At 49.2% G+C, this 17,082-nt stretch overlaps 1 protein-coding gene across 1 annotated transcript in view; it reads left to right on the top strand.

Moving 5' to 3' along the window:
* Positions 1-16,622, top strand: part of DHCR24 (24-dehydrocholesterol reductase) — a 28,805-nt gene extending 12,183 nt beyond the window's left edge. The window contains exons 5-9 of the mRNA XM_066376385.1: positions 643-906; positions 6,508-6,651; positions 11,662-11,859; positions 12,234-12,412; positions 13,885-16,622. Coding sequence (XP_066232482.1) covers positions 643-906; positions 6,508-6,651; positions 11,662-11,859; positions 12,234-12,412; positions 13,885-14,038 — 939 coding nt within the window. The 3' untranslated portion in view covers positions 14,039-16,622. The remainder of the gene's footprint in view (positions 1-642; positions 907-6,507; positions 6,652-11,661; positions 11,860-12,233; positions 12,413-13,884) is intronic.
* Positions 16,623-17,082: the final 460 nt, after the last annotated feature.

Genomic DNA, 17,082 nt, shown 5'->3' with positions numbered 1-17,082 from the left:
GAAACAAATGAGGTTCTGTCCGCAGCACACTGGATCGGGAGTAGGTGGTCTTGCTGAGCCCCAGCATCCGCACTCACAGTGGGGAGCCCTGGGTGAGCCTGTCCGCTCTTGGCACTGGGGGCACCACGTTTTGTTTACCTGTTTGACTGGAAGTGTTAATGCTGTCCCCAGGCTGTGAGAGGATTCCACAGCTAATGGACTGGGAAAGGCTTTGTGAATGTGGGTAATAGCCCAGAAGGGAGGCATTTTAATGTCCCCTGGTGGCCATGACCCTCAGTAAGGATTCAGCTCTTTGTTTAGCCTGACCTGGGCTGGCCTTTCCTTCCCAGTTTGGGGTCTTTGGGCAGTGCTGGTCCTGGCCTCTTCCTGGCAGCCCGTGGTCTGGGGGCTGCGCCTGGGAGGAGGAGGGCGGCGGCCCTCTGAGCACGCCTGCACAGGACTGTGGAAGAGCACGTCCTGCTGAAGCTGCGGAGGGGGAGCGGGGCCCCGGGAGGTTTGTGTAGCGCCTCGTGGGGTTCACACAAGGTGATGACCGAACAGGAACTTAGTTCAGGCCCCGGGTTCTTTGTGCCCCTGTTGCCAGCGTGCTGCAATGTGGGGCCTGGGTTCAAGTTCTCAGCTTGTGTTGGCTCTGCCTCACAGTCGGAAAACTCAGACCTGTTCTACGCTGTGCCCTGGTCGTGTGGGACCCTGGGCTTCCTGGTGGCCGCTGAGATTCGCATCATCCCCGCCAAGAAGTACATCAAGCTGCGGTTTGAGCCAGTGCGGGGCCTAGAGGCGATCTGTGACAAGTTCAAACACGAGTCCCAGCAGCAGGAGAACCACTTCGTGGAAGGGTTGCTCTACTCCCTGGATGAGGCCGTCATCATGACGGGAGTCATGACGGACGAGGTGGAGCTCAGCAAGGTAAGCCCTGGTGTCAGCTGCGGCAGACTGAGGCCTGGGAGGAAGGCCTGGGTGCGCTGGGACTGAGCCTCTTACCTCACCCTGCCGCTGACAGCCACGCTCTTCAAGGCTGCAACCTGAGCAGCTCACCTGGGGCTTGGGTGACAGCATCTGTAGTCAGAACTGTCTTAGGCAATGACAAAAGCTTCATTTCCTCTGCCCCTACCACCTGCCAGGTATGTGCTTGTCTCTTGATAGGTATAATCTTTAATCCTCACAGCAACCCTATTTTATAGCTGAGGAAACTGAGTTCCAGGAGGTCACATAAACTGCCACAAGATGACAAAGCCAAAATTTGAGTAATTGATTTGTTGCCTCAGAGTCCAGATGGATACTTCTTCAATTTACTGGGTAATTTTTAATAGCAGTTTTTTATGAGAGTTTTTATGAGTTTTATTATGAGACTTGGAAAGTATAAATAATAGGAAAGAAAAGACTTGACCTGTAAACATGACCCAAAGCCAGATGTTGCTAATATGTTTGGCATATTTATTTCCTCTCTTTTTTGATGCATAGCTTTCTTTTTAAGTTTTTAAATAATAAAAGTAGTATAACAATGTTGAGATATATAAAGAAAAAAGTTAAAATAATATCTACTCATTCCCAGACATACAACCACTTTTAACAGGTGTGTGTGTTCTTTAAGGCCTATTTCTCTCTGTGTGTGTGTGCATGTGTGTGTGTGTGTGTGTACACGCACCCTCATTTCATTCCATAGGATCCCATTGTTGCATGTAAATAATCGACCTAACTTACTGCTTACTGATGAGTATTTATATTGCTTAATATGTTTTACCCTTAAAAATAAGATTGCAGCCTGACCAGGTGGTAGTGCAGTAGATAGAACATTGACCTGGGATGCTGACAACGTAGGTTTGAGATTCTGAGGTTGCCAACTTAAGCGCAGGGTCGCCGGCTTGAGTATGGGATCATAAACATGGTCTCATGGTCGCTGGCTTGAAGCCTCAGGTCACTGAATTAAGCCCAAGATCGCTGGCTTGAGCAAGGGGTCACTGGGTTGGCTTGAGCCCCCTGGTCAGGGCATGTATGAGAAAGCAATCAGTGAACAACTAAGAGCACCACAACTATGAGCCGATGCTTCTCATCTGTCTCCCTTCCTGTCTTTCTGACTCTCTCTCTTTCTCTCTCTCTCTCTTGCTAAAAATAAATAAATAAATAAATAAATAAATAAATAAATAAATAAATAAACAAGATGGCACTGAAGATCCTCTTACATCTATCCTTGGCCTCTTGCATAAGCATTCCTATAGGATCGAGTCCAAGCAGTAGAATTCCTGACCCCAAGGTTTGAGCATGTTCAATATTGATCTCTGTGACCAAACAGCTGTCTAGAAAAGTGTACTTTGTCCACTTCCAGCAACGGTGTGTGAGAATGCCTTTCCCCTCCACTCTTGCCAACAGTGTGTAGTATCGCTTTCTCATTTTTGCCAATCTGATAGGGTTAAAAATAGGATCTCATTTTATTTTGCAGTCCTCAGGCCACTTGTGAGTTTGGACATCTCTTTGCACAGTTATTTGGTTTGTTTGTTTTTGGCTGTGATCACCTGTTCATATTTGTTTTTCTTGCCTAGTATGATAAGCATTTCCCCGTGTTTTTACGCTGTCTTCAAAATGGTTGCATTTAGTGTGTACCCAAGTTGCCTTGAATGAATTCCCTGTCAGTTACTAAACCCCTGCCACATCATTGCAAATCTAAGTTGCTTCCAGTTTTTTATTATTGTATTTAAGTTAATGTAGCAATGACCATCTTTTGTCTATAATTTATAGTAGAATTAGTAGATCAAAGGATAGACACTCTGAAGATGCTTGATTCCTACCTATATACTTAAAACCTTTTAAAATTGAGAGAGACCCAAAAAACATCTGGTACAGTTCCCTCTCCAGATAAGGACACGAGGCCCAGAGGGGGAAAGAGACTCCTGCGGACGCACAGCGAGCACAGGGCTTATTCATTTGGGTCTCTGACTCCTACCTCAGTGTTCCTTCCCCTCTGTATCAGCTTCTAGAATTGAAAAATCATCCGCACGTATTGTCGGAGCACTGTCCTCGTGGGACACTGTGGTGAGCACTGGATGCCGGAGGCCCTGGGCCAGGAGTGGAGCACCAGACACCGAGCCCACATGCCCTGGTGCTCCCTGGGCCCGGCCTCGGCAGCCTGCGTCGCTTCGCCACCTGGCAAGAACGCGCAGTTCAGGGGCTTTCCAGCTTCTCTGAAGCATTCCCCTTAGAGGCTGCCGTGGTGATAGCTGAGGGAGGGGCCCGGGCAGTCCCCTCCCCCACTGCACCAGCTCTTCTGTCATCTGTTTGATGTGTTAGATGCCGCCTAAGCTGACATGTGGGCAGAGGGGTTTGTACAGCTTTTAAAATGTTTCAACACCCTGACCCTTTCTCCCAAGGAGAAGACTGAGACCTTACCCAGAGGCTTATCTAGTGTCATTGGCAGAGGGGCGGGGACCTCAGGCCCCAGCCTTTGGCAAAGTATCCCCATGAGCAAGACCTTGATGCCCAGTGGGAACGGGGCCAGGGGAGGAGAGTGATAGGTGCCATTAGATGTGTGGACGTTTTCCTTTGAGGAACATTTTCTCCAAATATTCCTGTTTGCAAGGCTGCTCGGTAGTTTGTCCCTGTGTTCCAAGCACTGTGCTAGGCCCTCTGTGCACTCTGCTGTGCAAGTCTCCCTGTGGCCCTGGGAGGAGGCAGCCTACCTCCATTGACAGGGGACGCCCAGAGGTAGGAAGTGGCCTGCTCTCTCAGTGCCAGGGATGGAGCTGGGACTCACGCTGGCTGCCTCGTCTGTGTGCCCTGGACAGGTGGACAGTCTGGTTCTGGATCATATCCTGGGCTTCTCTCGCACAAAGGGTTCCTGATAAGTCGGTTGATGAGCACCAAAAGCACCTGTCTCCAGATACCCCAAGTCTCAATTTCATAATGCAGCTGGTGCCACTGCTACATGTGTGGTCGAGCCCCACCTGGGGTTAGATTGGACTGCTATGCACCTATAGGGCTTTAGTCTCCTTTACGTCAGCAAGCAGAGACCAGCACGTGGTGTCCTTTGTCCTACCTCACACTGTCCTCTCAGGAACTGCCTTGGACCAGCAGCTTTGTAACCCGTTCCCTGGTACATCATGGCCCCAGGTTTCCTCCCTGCAGAGTGGCCTACCCAAGAGGCTGACACCCCGATAAGCAAGGCACCCAAAGGGCTGGCTAGCTCCAGGGTGAAGGGGGTTGGCGAGGGGAAGCGGGGGAAGGGTGGCAGGCCAGTTGGGAATGACAACTGAATACCGTGCGCCCACTGTGGACAGGCACCTTGCCTGGCACTTTCTACATTACCTTTTAGTCTTCCAACCACTCTAGGAGGTAGTAACATCTCCAGCTTGCCTAAACAGAAAAGGAGGCTCAGAGAGGCTAAGTAACCTACCCAGCGTCAGCCTAGTGTTTTATAAGTAAAAAAAAGCAAATTGGGCAAGAGTATGCACAGGATGGTCCCACTTTTATAAACCTGTGTGTATGTGTGTACATAGAAAATAAACCTAATGAATACATATCAGCTTCATAGTCTACAGGAGTGAGGGTGAGGCTACAGAGGTTTCTTTCTATGTTATGTATTTCTGCAGTGTTTAAATTGTCATAGGGTTTACATTTGTGGCTTTCAGCCTCCCACTAGCAGTTGAGACCACTGGTGCAAGTTGCTTTTAGAATCAAGAAAGAAATTGGTAGCTTTTCTGTTTTGTTTTGACAATGCCCACATTCCAGAGATCACCGTTCATGGTTCTCTGCCCTCCGACCCTGGCCTTGTTGTGCAGCGTGGGGTGTGTCCTTACCCTGCTTCGTGCCAGCCTGTGGCCTCGGGCAATCTATTCACTCCTGGTGATTCTCAGTCTCGTCATGAAACAGGGACAGCCCTACCTGGAAGGAATAAGGAATGAACTCCTTACAGGCAGGTGACATGGCCTAGATCAGGGGTCTCAAACTCAACTCAGCATGTGGGCCGCAGAGCAAGATCACAGCCGTTCGGCGGGCCGCACTAGGTCTACAAAAGGCAACTGTTACGCAACACTTTTCTCAATGCAGTTGAAAACAAAAAAAAATCAGTACAACAAGCACAATCGTACATGCAGTTTACTCAGTGTCACAAAACGACCAGAAACTGTAGTTCGCATCACAACGGCTGTTAACTAAGCTAATATCTAGCTAGGATGCTAGAGAAATGAAAAATACAAGTAGGCCCCTAGGCTTACTTAATTTTATCCAAAATATTTTGAACTTCGTGGATTAGTCTGCGGGCCACATAAAATTGTTCGGCGGGCTGCGGGCCGCGAGTTTGAGACCCCTGGCCTAGATCATAGCACCACTGTGATTATCCTCCAGCTCCTCTGGGGAGCTCACTTCCTCCCTCTGCTCCAACCTTCCCCTCCCTGATGGTCCCCTGACAACTTCTTCCTCCCCAACACTCCCTACTTCCTAACCCTTTGCTGAGCCCACCCAGGTGGGTGTGATCTCTCCTTCCCCCCTGTGCAACTCGGTGCCTCTCTTGCCCAGAGAAGCTGGTCTGTGCACGGGGCCTGAGTGTCTGCAGTTTGTGTACTGTACATGTCTGTATCATTTCCAATAGGCACCAAAAAAACTTCCACAGAGCATATATTTTTGATACCATTTTACATGCGAAGAAACAGGCTGAGAGAGTGAACTGCCCAAGGTCACACAGCTCGTGGGTGACTGGGCCACAGTTTGGCCTCAGCCCCCCAACGCTGGAGCCTGCACTCCTTCAGGGCGGCCGCCCTGCCTCTCTCCAGAAGCACCTGCCCAGAATTCATCTCACAGATGGGGAAGGTGGTGTCGAGAGAAGCTAAGTCATCCTAGGGCTCACAGAAGGTGAAGTCCTGAACCATTTAGGACTGAAGACATCAGTTAAACAAAATGTAGGCATTGGGGGTCACGAAGTGCTAAGTAGTAATATAGGTTTACTCCATGAGCCCCTTCCAGTGATGGGGGCTGCTTGGGCGAGCGCTGTGCTGAGAATTGAGGGGCCTGGTCTCAAGTGGCAGTGAAAGTTCCATGGTTAATTAATTTAGTGCTGGTCCCACAGCTATAGGACCCAGTGAGAAGGAGGTGGGCCACAGTCAGCATGTGTGCCAACACTGGCCTAGTGGGAGGAGGGAAGGAGGGACAGAGGGAGAGAGGAATTCACCTGCATGGAGTGCTGCATTGTGATGGAAGCCGGTAAACATTTACACTTTGATTTTCTCATGGAGAAGGAGCAGCAGACTAGTTCGGGGTCGCTAAGCCCTCTAGACTGTCAGGAGCTAGCTGTTGGGCCCTGGGCACACACACCACTTAACCTCTGAGCTTCTGCTCGCTCTGCTAAGAGAATACCCACTGTGCTTAACCTCGCCAGGCTTTCAAGAGTCTCCAAGGCGATAATAGACATGAAAGAGCTTTGAAAAGGCCAGGAGTGCTGAACAGAAGCCGGGTATCGCTGTTACACCCTGATGGCATTTGGTGCTTGTCTGTGGGCTGACACAACGCCCTCTGTCATTTCAGCTGAATAGCATTGGCAATTACTACAAGCCTTGGTTCTTCAAGCACGTGGAAAACTACCTGAAGACAAACCGGGAGGGCCTGGAATACATCCCCCTGAGACACTACTACCACCGGCACACGCGCAGCATCTTCTGGGAGCTCCAGGTGAGGCTTGGGTTTCCCAGTCAGCCTGGCCCCTCCCGGGCTGCTGGGCAGGGAACCAGGAGAGTTCACCTTGTAGCTGCACTGTCTCCCTTAGGGGAAAAGTGTGGCTTTGTCCTGGGGAACTGGAACACCCTCTTACACAGCAACATAGTCGCTTCTTTCACGGAAACTGCTGGCTCTCACTGAGCACCTGAGAATGGGCGCTGAGCGGGTACTCTGGGGGAACACTGTCGTGTTCCGTCCTGGAGGAACGGTAGCCTAGCCTGCAAGGGCCATACGAACAGAAAGAAGAAGTGGCTAGTCTAGTCCTCAAGCTTGACAGGTGAGCAAGTATTTGCTGTTGTATAGAGGGATGGGGATCAGTGACATTTTAAATAAGGGCATCCGGGAAGGCCTTTCAGGAGACGACTTAGGAGCAGGAACCCAAACGTAAGGGGACAAGCCACGCAGAGCTCGGGCAGAGAGTGGTCTAGGCAAAGAAAGTGTCAGAGCACACATCCTCAAATGGGCTGCATGGGCTTGGTTTCTTGTTTCTTCTCACTGAAGTAAAATCATATAACAAAACTAACCATTTTAAAGTATACAGTTTAATGGCATTTAGTACAGTCATGATATTATGAAATCATTACCTCTCTCTAGTTCCTAAACGTTTCATCACCCCAAAAAGAAGTCCTCTACCCATTAAGCAGTCGCCTCCCATTCTCCCTCTCCTTAGCCTCTGCCAACCGTCAGTCTGTCCTGTCTCTATGCATTTACCTGTTTTAGATTATCTCATATAAATGATATCATACAATACATAGCCTTTTGTCACTAACTTCTTTCAAATAGCATGTTTTCAAGGTTCGCCATGTTGTAGCATGGATCAGTACTCATTCCTTTCTATTGCTGAGTAATACTCCATTGTATGGGAAGACCACTGTTTGTTTATCTGCTCATCTGTGGTTGGACATTTGGATTGTTTCCACATATTGGTCTTGTGAATAATGCTTCCATGAACACTCATCTACATGTATTTGTGTGAATACTAGTTTTCAGTTCTTTGGGGTCTGTGCCTATGCATGGAATTGCTGAGTCACATGGTAACTTTGTGTCTAACTTACTGAGGAACTGCCAAACTTTTTCCACAGTGGCTGAGCCATTTCACACTCCTGACAGCTGTGTTCGGTTTCTCTACATTCTCACCAACCCTTGTTATTTCCTGGGTTTTGATTATAGCCAGCCTAGGGGGTGGGAAGCAGAATCTCATTGTTATTTTGATTTGTATTTTCCTATTCAAAGAAGTTCCTTTGCCCATTTTTAATTGGTTTTTTTGTTGTTGATTTATAAGAGTTTATATACTCTTGACTACCTGATCCCTATCAGATATATGACTTATAAATATTTTCTCCCATTCTATAGGTTGTCTTTTCACTTTCTTGCTGATATGTGTTGATACACAAAAGTTTTGTTGAAGTCCAGTTTATCTATTTTTTGTTATGTGTGCTTTTAGTGTCATATGTAAGAATACATTGTTAAATTCAGGGTCATGAAGAGATATTCCTATGTTTTCTTCTAAGAGTTTATGGTTTTAGCTCTTATATTTAGGTTGTTGGTTTATTTCAAGTATTTTATATGGTAGAAGGTACCTAGTTATCCAGTTGTCACAGCACATTGCGTGTTTTTTAAAAACAGCAAGAAAGCCCCTGAGCCAGAACCATGTTGGAAAATGTGGCCACATAGCAGCTGGAGCCTAGATCGTGTGTGTCCTCGTAGGTCAAAGAAGGACTTTATATTTTATTCCCAGTATGATAGGAAACTGGCAGGAGGCTTTGCAAAGAAAAGTTATATGACCTGATTTTTGTTTCAAAAGAATAACTTTAAATAGCTAGAGGGAGAGAGTGGATGGGGCAGAGGAGGCAGCAAGTGTGGAGGGAAGAGGATCTCTGAGTCTGGGCGCTCACAGTGAGGAGGGAAAGAATGTCAAATTGGGAGAGTCTGCAGTTTGGCCCGAGACTGGAGGTACCACTGACAGCCATGGCAGCATGGGGAAAGGTCTGGGAAGGGAGACCGGGAGTTTGGCCTGGAGCATGTCAGTCTGAGGTCCTTTCAGATGTCTAGGTAGGACATCGAGTGGGCAGCTGGCTCCATGTCAGGACTTCAGGGCAGAGGTGAGGTTGCACGTATCAGCGTGGGCAGGACTGGCATTCAGGATCAGTGATTTTTAATTGGTGAGCCACAAGGGTTTTTAAAACGTGCAACACCTGACTATTTAGTCATAGGCACTGACCTCTTTTCCCTTAGAGTGTCAAAAAAATGACAACAGTCAACACAACAATAGCCATCTAGTGTGAAGGAATCAAAATTATACCTATTTTTCTTTTTGTCAGCAAAAATTATACCTTTTTTTTTTGTCAGCAAAAAAAAAATTTTTTTTTTTTTGGTGTGCCACAGACTTTTAGTAATTAGTTTATCTGTGCCATGAGGTGAAAAAGGTCGAAAATGGCAGTTCTAAGTGATCTTGGCATTCCTGCCACCCGTGGGCCATGCCTGGCTGGTCCAGCCCCTTCTTCTCACCCAACTTGGTCAAGCATCTGGGGTCAGGCCTAGCTACATCATTTTCACAGACCAGTGTAAAAAGCAAGAAAAAGTACCATTAAAGGTATTAAGTTACAAAAAGTTCTTTTCCCTTCCATAAGAAAGTTCTTTTTCTTATCATAAATATTTGTTATTTAATGTTAAGTAAAGAGAAACATTTAAATTATTAGTATTAGTTTTACTGTTCATCTTTTAATATAATATAAGAGTATTTAATTCTTCATGCATATGTATTTCATTCTTAAAATACCAATGGAAATAACTACAAAATTAACTCAACTGGGCCCTGGCCGGTAGCTATGTTGGTTAGAGTGTCTTCCCAATACACCAAGGTTGCAGGTTCGATACCCAGTCAGGGCACATACAAGAATCAACTAATGAATGAATAAGTAAATAAATAGGTAGAACAACAAATTGATGTTTTTCTTTCTCTCTTCCCTTCTCTCTAAAATCAATAAATTTTTTAAAAAATAATAAAAACTAACTCAACCTTTTATTTCTCTTCTTGATAGCATTCCCATTCTGCCAACACTCCACCCTGGCTATCAGTGAGTAAGGGAGGACTGAAAAGAAGGGACTCTGGGCAGCCCTGTGTCTCCCTTCCCTTTGATGTCCTCATTTTCGGCAGCGTAGGTGGTTGGCTAATACAGGGAAGTAAGGAAGGGGAGGCAGGTCCTTGGCTGTTCATATTTCTTAGAATGCCATTGTGTCACAGGGCCTGCCTCTGGGGTCTGGGATCCTGGGTCAGGCTGGGCCCATCGGACCCGGACTGTAGTGGGGCCCTGCAGCCCAGCAGGGTAGAGGAGGCCAGTAGCGGCTGGACACAGGTAAAAGCCAAGGGCAGTTGGAGAGCAGAGAGCCAGGGAGGGAGGAGGCTATGATGAGGGTCCCTAAAGTGACCGACTGTAGTGTGTGGGACCAAGAGTGAAGCCAGGGGTGTGGGACTCGAGGCTACTTCAAGGTAGAAGAATGGATGATGGGGTAGACAGAGGCAGGAAAGGAAAGTGTAAATGGCTTTTAAGCATAAGAAAGGTGATGCAGTCTCACTCGGAATTAAAGGCAGGTGAAACAAGACTACAGGAGTCTCGTTTTCTACCTGTCTGAATGAGAGATGCAGAAGTTTGATAACGTGCATGCTGGCCAGGGCTCGGGGAAACGGCGGTCTCCTGCGTTGTCTGGGAGAGTATAAAATGGTACAAGCTCTTAAAATAGCATCCATTAAAGTTGCATACACTGAAGCAGAATTTTCCACTTCTAGGAATTTATCTTACAGATAAACATATGTGTAAATGGGCAAGGACACGTGCACAGAGGACATTCATTGGAAGTCAGAAAATAATCTCAATGCCCATCAGTCCAGAACTGATTAAATAAATTAGGCTATATCCATACAGTAGGTCAGAGGTCAGCAAACATTCTCTGTACAGGGCCAGGCAGTAGTTTAGGGTCTTTGGACCATGAAATCTCTCTAGGAGCAACTCCACCCTTACAGCTGAAAGAAGCCATAGACAGTATGTAAATAAATAGGCATGGATGTGTTCCAATAAAACTTTATTTACAAAACCAGGGGCGGGGGGAGGGGGGACAGATTTTTCCCAGGAGCCGTAGTTTGTGGGTCTCCGCTACAGCATTAGGCGTCCACGACGAAGGATGAGGAAGAGCAGCCTCTGCGCAGGAAGGTTTCTAGGGGGACCGAGTGGGGGCAGGCAGGTGGGTGGCTCTGTAGGGGCCACAGGAACATGAAGTGGAAATGGCTAGTCTTTTCTGGGGTTGAAGGTAGCCATTGAACTTGACCTTGAAAGGTGAGTAAGACTTGGCTGCTGTGTGTGGAAGAATGGGGAGCAGTGACATTTTAAATGGGGGAACATGGTTGGTCAGAGAAGACCTCTCAGGAGATGCTGTAAACCAGTGGGCTCACTATTGACCTGAGCCAGACCTTGCCCGCCCCAGAGAGAGCTGTCCCTGGATGTGTGACCTTAGAAAAATTGCTTAAGTCCTCTGAGTATCCCTCGTCTCATTCAGTGGTATTTATTTCTCCAATGTTCACGAATGTCTGCTCCATGCCAGCCACTCTGACTTCAACAACTAGAATAGCAGCCATAGCTACCTTATTTTGTCCAGGCACTGGGCTGAGTACCTTGATATTTGGTATGTCCCTGTTCTCAAAAGTCCTATTTTACAGATAAGGAACGGCGTTCAGTTAAGTAACTGAGAGGTTAAGTAACTAGCCCAAGGTCATCACAGCTGGTAAATGCCAGAGCTGAGAATCAAACCCTAACCCAACTAGGTAAATCCTGGGTACCATGATGCCCCTCCAAATAGGAGAGTAGACCCCATCACACATATCAAACACTGGACGAGCACCTGGCCCCTGGCACCTAGAGATACTTATCCCCTGTTTGTTCCTTCTCTCCATCTTCAAACTTGATCTTTCAGGACATCATCCCCTTTGGCAACAACCCCATCTTCCGCTACCTCTTTGGTTGGATGGTGCCTCCCAAGATCTCCCTCCTGAAGCTGACCCAGGGCGAGACCCTGCGCAAGCTGTACGAGCAGCACCATGTAGTACAGGACATGCTGGTGCCCATGAAGTGCCTGATGCAGGCCCTGCACACCTTCCACAACGACATCCACGTGAGCCGGGGCACGGCAGGGCAAGCCAGGAGCATCCCTGAACCATGTGACTGGCCTTGGGCATACCTGCCTTCTGGGCCTCAGTTTCCCCAGCTGCAGTGTGGACATGTTCAGGCATGGCCCTGATGGGAGAGAAGTTGTAGGGCCTAGTGACAAGCACTTGCATTAACTGCTCAGATTGTACCCTCTAGGGTGGTGGAGTTGGATACTGTCAGCCAGGGCTTTGGGGTTGGGGTGAAGCTGTGAGCGGCCAGAGGTGGGGCCCCTGGAGAGTGCTGCAAAGCCTCCCTCTGGGTAGTTGTGGGGTGGGCCGGCGGTGAACCTGTCACCTGTTGGAGAGGAAGCACTAATACCTGCCTCCCTGGTCCACCCAGGTCTACCCGATCTGGCTGTGCCCGTTCATCCTGCCCAGCCAGCCTGGCCTGGTGCACCCCAAGGGGGATGAGACCGAGCTCTACGTGGACATTGGAGCGTACGGGGAGCCACGTGTGAAGCACTTTGAAGCCAGGTCCTGCATGAGGCAGCTGGAGAAGTTCGTCCGAAGTGTGCACGGGTGAGTGGTATAGTCCCTTTAGCCGCCAGCCCCAGGGGGCTGCCGCAGGGGGATGCAGAGAAGGGCCAAGGTGGCCAGCTCCGGAGCTAGGCCAGCTGGTGGCTTTGGGCCTCTGTCACTGGGGTGGCCTCTGCTTCGAGAAGTGTCTGTGAAAGTGAGGAGGTGGGAGTACAGGGTTCTGACCTTCTTCTCTCTGCATCCCCCACGCCTCCCCCAGGGCAGATATTGGGCTGGTTTTCCATATGTTCAGGGGCTGCCACTCCGGGTTAGAAGGCCAAAGCTAGGGAGGTAGGGATTCGTGACTGTGAAAGCTACACAGAGGCCTGGGACAGAGTGGTGCCCAGGAAATGGCCCGGAACAAGCTACTGACCTACATAACATGGACAAACCTCAGGATAAGTATGCTGATTGAAAGAAGCCAGGAAAAAGGAGTACCGATGTTTCTATTTGTATAAGATGCCAGAATCCATGACAGGAGGCAGATCTGCCTTGGATGGTAGAGGGCAATCTCGGGCATTAAGCAACATTCGGTGGTTGTTACGGTCATGAGCTCCACTGAGGTGATGGTTTCTAGGTTGTATACATGTCAAACTTAGTAAGTTGTGTACTTTGAATATGTGCAATTTATCAAACATCAATTAAAAAATGAAAAGAAAGCAGTCAGTGGCCTGGCTTGTGGTGGTGCAGTGGATAAAGTCGACCTAGAATGCTGAAGTTGCTGGTTCGAAATCCCGGGTTTGCCCAGTCAAGGCACATACGACAAGCAGCTACCAGTTGATGCTTCCTGTTTGTCCTGTCCTTTCTGTCTCTCTCTAAAAAATAAAATCTTAAAAAAATAAAATAAAAAAGGGCAGCCTGACCAGGTGGTGGTGCAGTGGAGAGTGTGTCAGACCGGGATGCTGAGAACCCAGGTTCGAAACCCTGAGGCCCCGGGCTTGAGCAAGGGGTCACTTGCTCTGCTGTAGCCCCCTAGTCAAGGCACATATGAGAAAGCAATCAATGAACAACTAAGGAGCCACAACGAAGAATTGATGCTTCTCATCTCTCTCCCTTCCTGCCTGTCTGTCCCTACCTGTTCCTCTCTCTGACTCTCTCTGTCTCTGTCACACACAAAAAAAGAAGAAGGAGTCAGCAGCCCCGTCATTCAGCAGCCCTGTCAGGGAGGCAGTGTGTGGTGCACTTAGCACAGGGGAGAAGCCAGCAGTCCGAGTTCTACTTCTGATTCTGTCTCCACTGCCAAGCCTCTTAATACCCTAGGCCTCAATTTCCCATCTGCGAAATAGGGATAAGAATTCCCACACCACTCTCCACTGCTAGGTCATTAGAGTATTAAACAGAAATCTTCCCAGAGTGCTTCCTGCGCTGGAAAGCATGCTACTCATAAGGGCGGGTGGGTTCTCTCGCACCCCCTTCCCCTCCCTGTCCCACTGACACCGCCTGCCCATGCCCTCACCCCCCTCTCTGCTTCGCAGGTTCCAGATGCTGTACGCAGATTGCTACATGAACCGTGAGGAGTTCTGGGAGATGTTTGATGGCTCCCTGTACCACAAGCTGCGGGAGCAGCTCCATTGCCAGGATGCCTTCCCTGAGGTGTATGACAAGATCTGCAAGGCCGCCAGGCACTGAGCTGGAGCCCACCCGCAGACAGACAGACGCGTGGGTGGACCCAGGGCCAGGAGGCCTCTTCCCTTCACTCAAGCTTGGCTGCTCTCCCAGATCCACACTTTCAGAAACACCCCTCCAGACCTCCCATGCAGACAGCCCCGTCGGACTGCTCCCAGCTTCCAGGGGCCACCCAGTGGAGTGGGAAGGACATGGGATTTGGAGTCAGTTGAACCCAAGTCCAGTTCCCAGTTCATTCACTCATTAGCTGTGTGATTCTGGGTGAGCCACTCAACCTCTCTGAGCCCAGCTCTTCATCTGCTGATAGGGGTAACAGTATCTGCCTACAAGCTATGGTAGCTACTACTGCTTCCTGTTCAGTATTGCATCTGACCGAAGTGCTTTGGATTTGGTAGTTGAGTCCCAAAGGCTCCATGTTAGGTCACCTGGGCACCGGCTTGGCTGGGATGATAAGAGGGTGCCCGAGTTGCACTGCTATTGCTTCAGTCAGCCGGAATTGCTCCTCATGGGGGAAAGGAAGGTTCCTCTCCTTCCCTGGGGTCTCAGGAGGGCAACAGATGGGCAGGCAGGCCCAGGACGTGCTGTGCCAAAGCCAGGTCCGATCCCAAAGTTTCTCTGCCGTCCTTGGCGATGCCCTGCTGCCCCTCCCTCCTTCACGCTCAGGCTTGCATGCTCCCCCTTCGTAGAGGACGTCCCTGGGGAAGACATTTCAGGGTTGAATCTCGTCCCGGCCCAGGCCTGGGACTCCGCCCAGGTGGAATGAGTGGTTTCTGCTCTGAATTGGATCCAGAGGATCTGGGCTCATTCTTGGCTTTCCAGCCCTCCGTGCCCTTTGTCCCCAGAACCCGCTCAGTTCTGGCGGGATGCGTCCACACTGCCCTGTGGCCTCGGGCGTGGGGTAGAGCACACCTGCCGGAAAACGGGGCCCATCATTGTTCAGTTCTGTGAGGATTCTCACTGTGGGGCTGGAAAAAAGGAACATCAACTTCATTTCTCCAACCACTCATCCCCTTTTTTCTCCCCCTCCCCAACTGTAGTTAATTTCAGTGCCTTACAAATCCTAAGCTCAGAGGAAAGTTAACTCCATTTCCGTTGCAGAGGGGAAAGACCCTCCCTAGGTCCTTACCCACTTATTAAAGCTTGGTTGTTTATGCAACTCCATCTTAAGAACTGCCCATCCTCAGCTGAAGACCCAAAATCTGAGAAGGAATTGTGTCCTGTAAGGGAAGCTGGAATGAAGTGAGCTGTGCCAGGCAGTGACATTCTGAGAGAGCACTGTACCAGGGGACCTAGGTTTCGGCCCCTGATGTATTTGTCAATGAGCTGTGTAACGGGGCAAGTCATGTGTTCCTCTGAACTACAGTTTTTCCTCATCCCGTCGCGTCAGTACTGACAAGACCTCCCTGGGGCCATTCTGCATGGCTGTCTTACACCCCATGGTTGCAAAACCCGTGTAAAGCCTCATTTGTGTGGAAAGTCAGAGGAAAAATAAATGATCAAGTGTACACTTGGGGTTGGTCTGTCATTTAAGGTCCTTTCTTCAGCCCAAGGCCAGCTCTCGTTTCAGAAAGGCTTGTAGGAAGTGTCAAGTCGAGTCACTACAGGTTGGGAGAATCCTCAGAGCCACGCTTTGACTGATGGATGCTCACCCACCCCATCCAGGGCTTGGCATGCTGCAAAGTATCTTAGCACGGTCCTGTGAGTGCTGGGTGCATTCACGGCACACAGAAGGCAAAGGAGCTCCCTTACCCATTTGGCCTCTGGAGGGGGCATGGGAAAAACATAAGAAACCTCATTCTCTAGCTTGTATACAAAGCACATGAATTCTAGCAGTAACTCGGAGTGGGCCCATGTGCTTCCCGCTTGGGGTTAAACTGATGATCCTACTTGCCGTAGAGGAATGGTTAACCCAGGTAGATTAACCCAACAGATAAGACTCCATTATTTCAGCAGTGGGACCTCCATCCCTTAGCTACTAAGAGTGGCCATATGCCAGCAGCCTCTGCTGTCCTTAGTCCTACAAACCAAAATCCTGTCCTTCACAGACCTCACCCAGAACCTGGGGCTTGGATGGGAAGGTCTTGGGATCGCACCAGCCTCAGGTTAATAATGTTTTGCTCTGACAGTATCTTGCCTGGAAAGGGCAGTCTTCCCAGCATGGTAAGCTAATCGCTTTTTCTTGTAGCCAGTCCCGCACTGTCCAACCATGTGGTGGTTTCAGATGGAGTTCAGATGGGGAGTGGGGGCAGTGTGTGGAAAATAGTAGAATAGGCCTCTCCCTTCAGAGCCACAAGTTTCTAGGCTGCATGAAGGTTTTCGGTAAAATCAGTTTCAGCCAGTTTCTTTGGCTGGAGGGATGCATAATTCAATTGGGTATTACTAAAAGGGAAGGGGGGGATGGGATAGGGGATGTTGTGTGATTTTTTTTTTTCCCTCCTTGATAATGGAGCCCAAGGAGAAAGGCATGTGTCTCCCCTGGCAGGCTTTCACAACTGCAGGCGCTGTGCCTACTGTCCAGAATACTTCCTGTCCCTGTGGCTGTGTGGCTGCCACTTCTGTAAAAATAAAAGTGTGACCTGGAAAGCAACCTTTGTTGTTTCTTCCTCTGGGGCCAGTGTGGAGTCTGACCTGGCACATGCAGGCTCTGCCACTCGCCGGGCCAGTGCCCCCTTGAACCTATGCGCCCGTGAACAAGGACTGAAAGACAGGCTGGGGGAAGTGACAAGTTTATTACGGCAGTGGGGTCAGGGGTGATTTTTCTGCCCCATTTTAAAATTTGTATCATTGTCACAATGTGATCTGGCTTAGGTGTTAATAGGATCTCCCATCTGCAAGGTGGAGAACAGACTGCCAGGGTGGGGGTGGGGTGGGGGGCGGAAGGGTAGAAGCCAGGGGACCAGAGAGGGTCCAGGTGAGAGGGTGGCTCAGATCAGGGTGATATCAGGGTGGGGGCTGTGCTTTTTAAGGCACCAGTCATGGTTGTCAACAGCTCTGGGCTATAGTCCTGGCTTTGTCACCGGGTTGTGATCTAACCAATTTTGGCAAGT

Source organism: Saccopteryx leptura, chromosome 3 (genome assembly GCF_036850995.1).
Source record: "Saccopteryx leptura isolate mSacLep1 chromosome 3, mSacLep1_pri_phased_curated, whole genome shotgun sequence".
Taxonomy (NCBI): Eukaryota; Metazoa; Chordata; class Mammalia; order Chiroptera; family Emballonuridae; genus Saccopteryx; species Saccopteryx leptura.
Note: the sequence above shows the minus strand (reverse complement) of the source record. Positions and strands in the feature narration are given on the sequence as shown.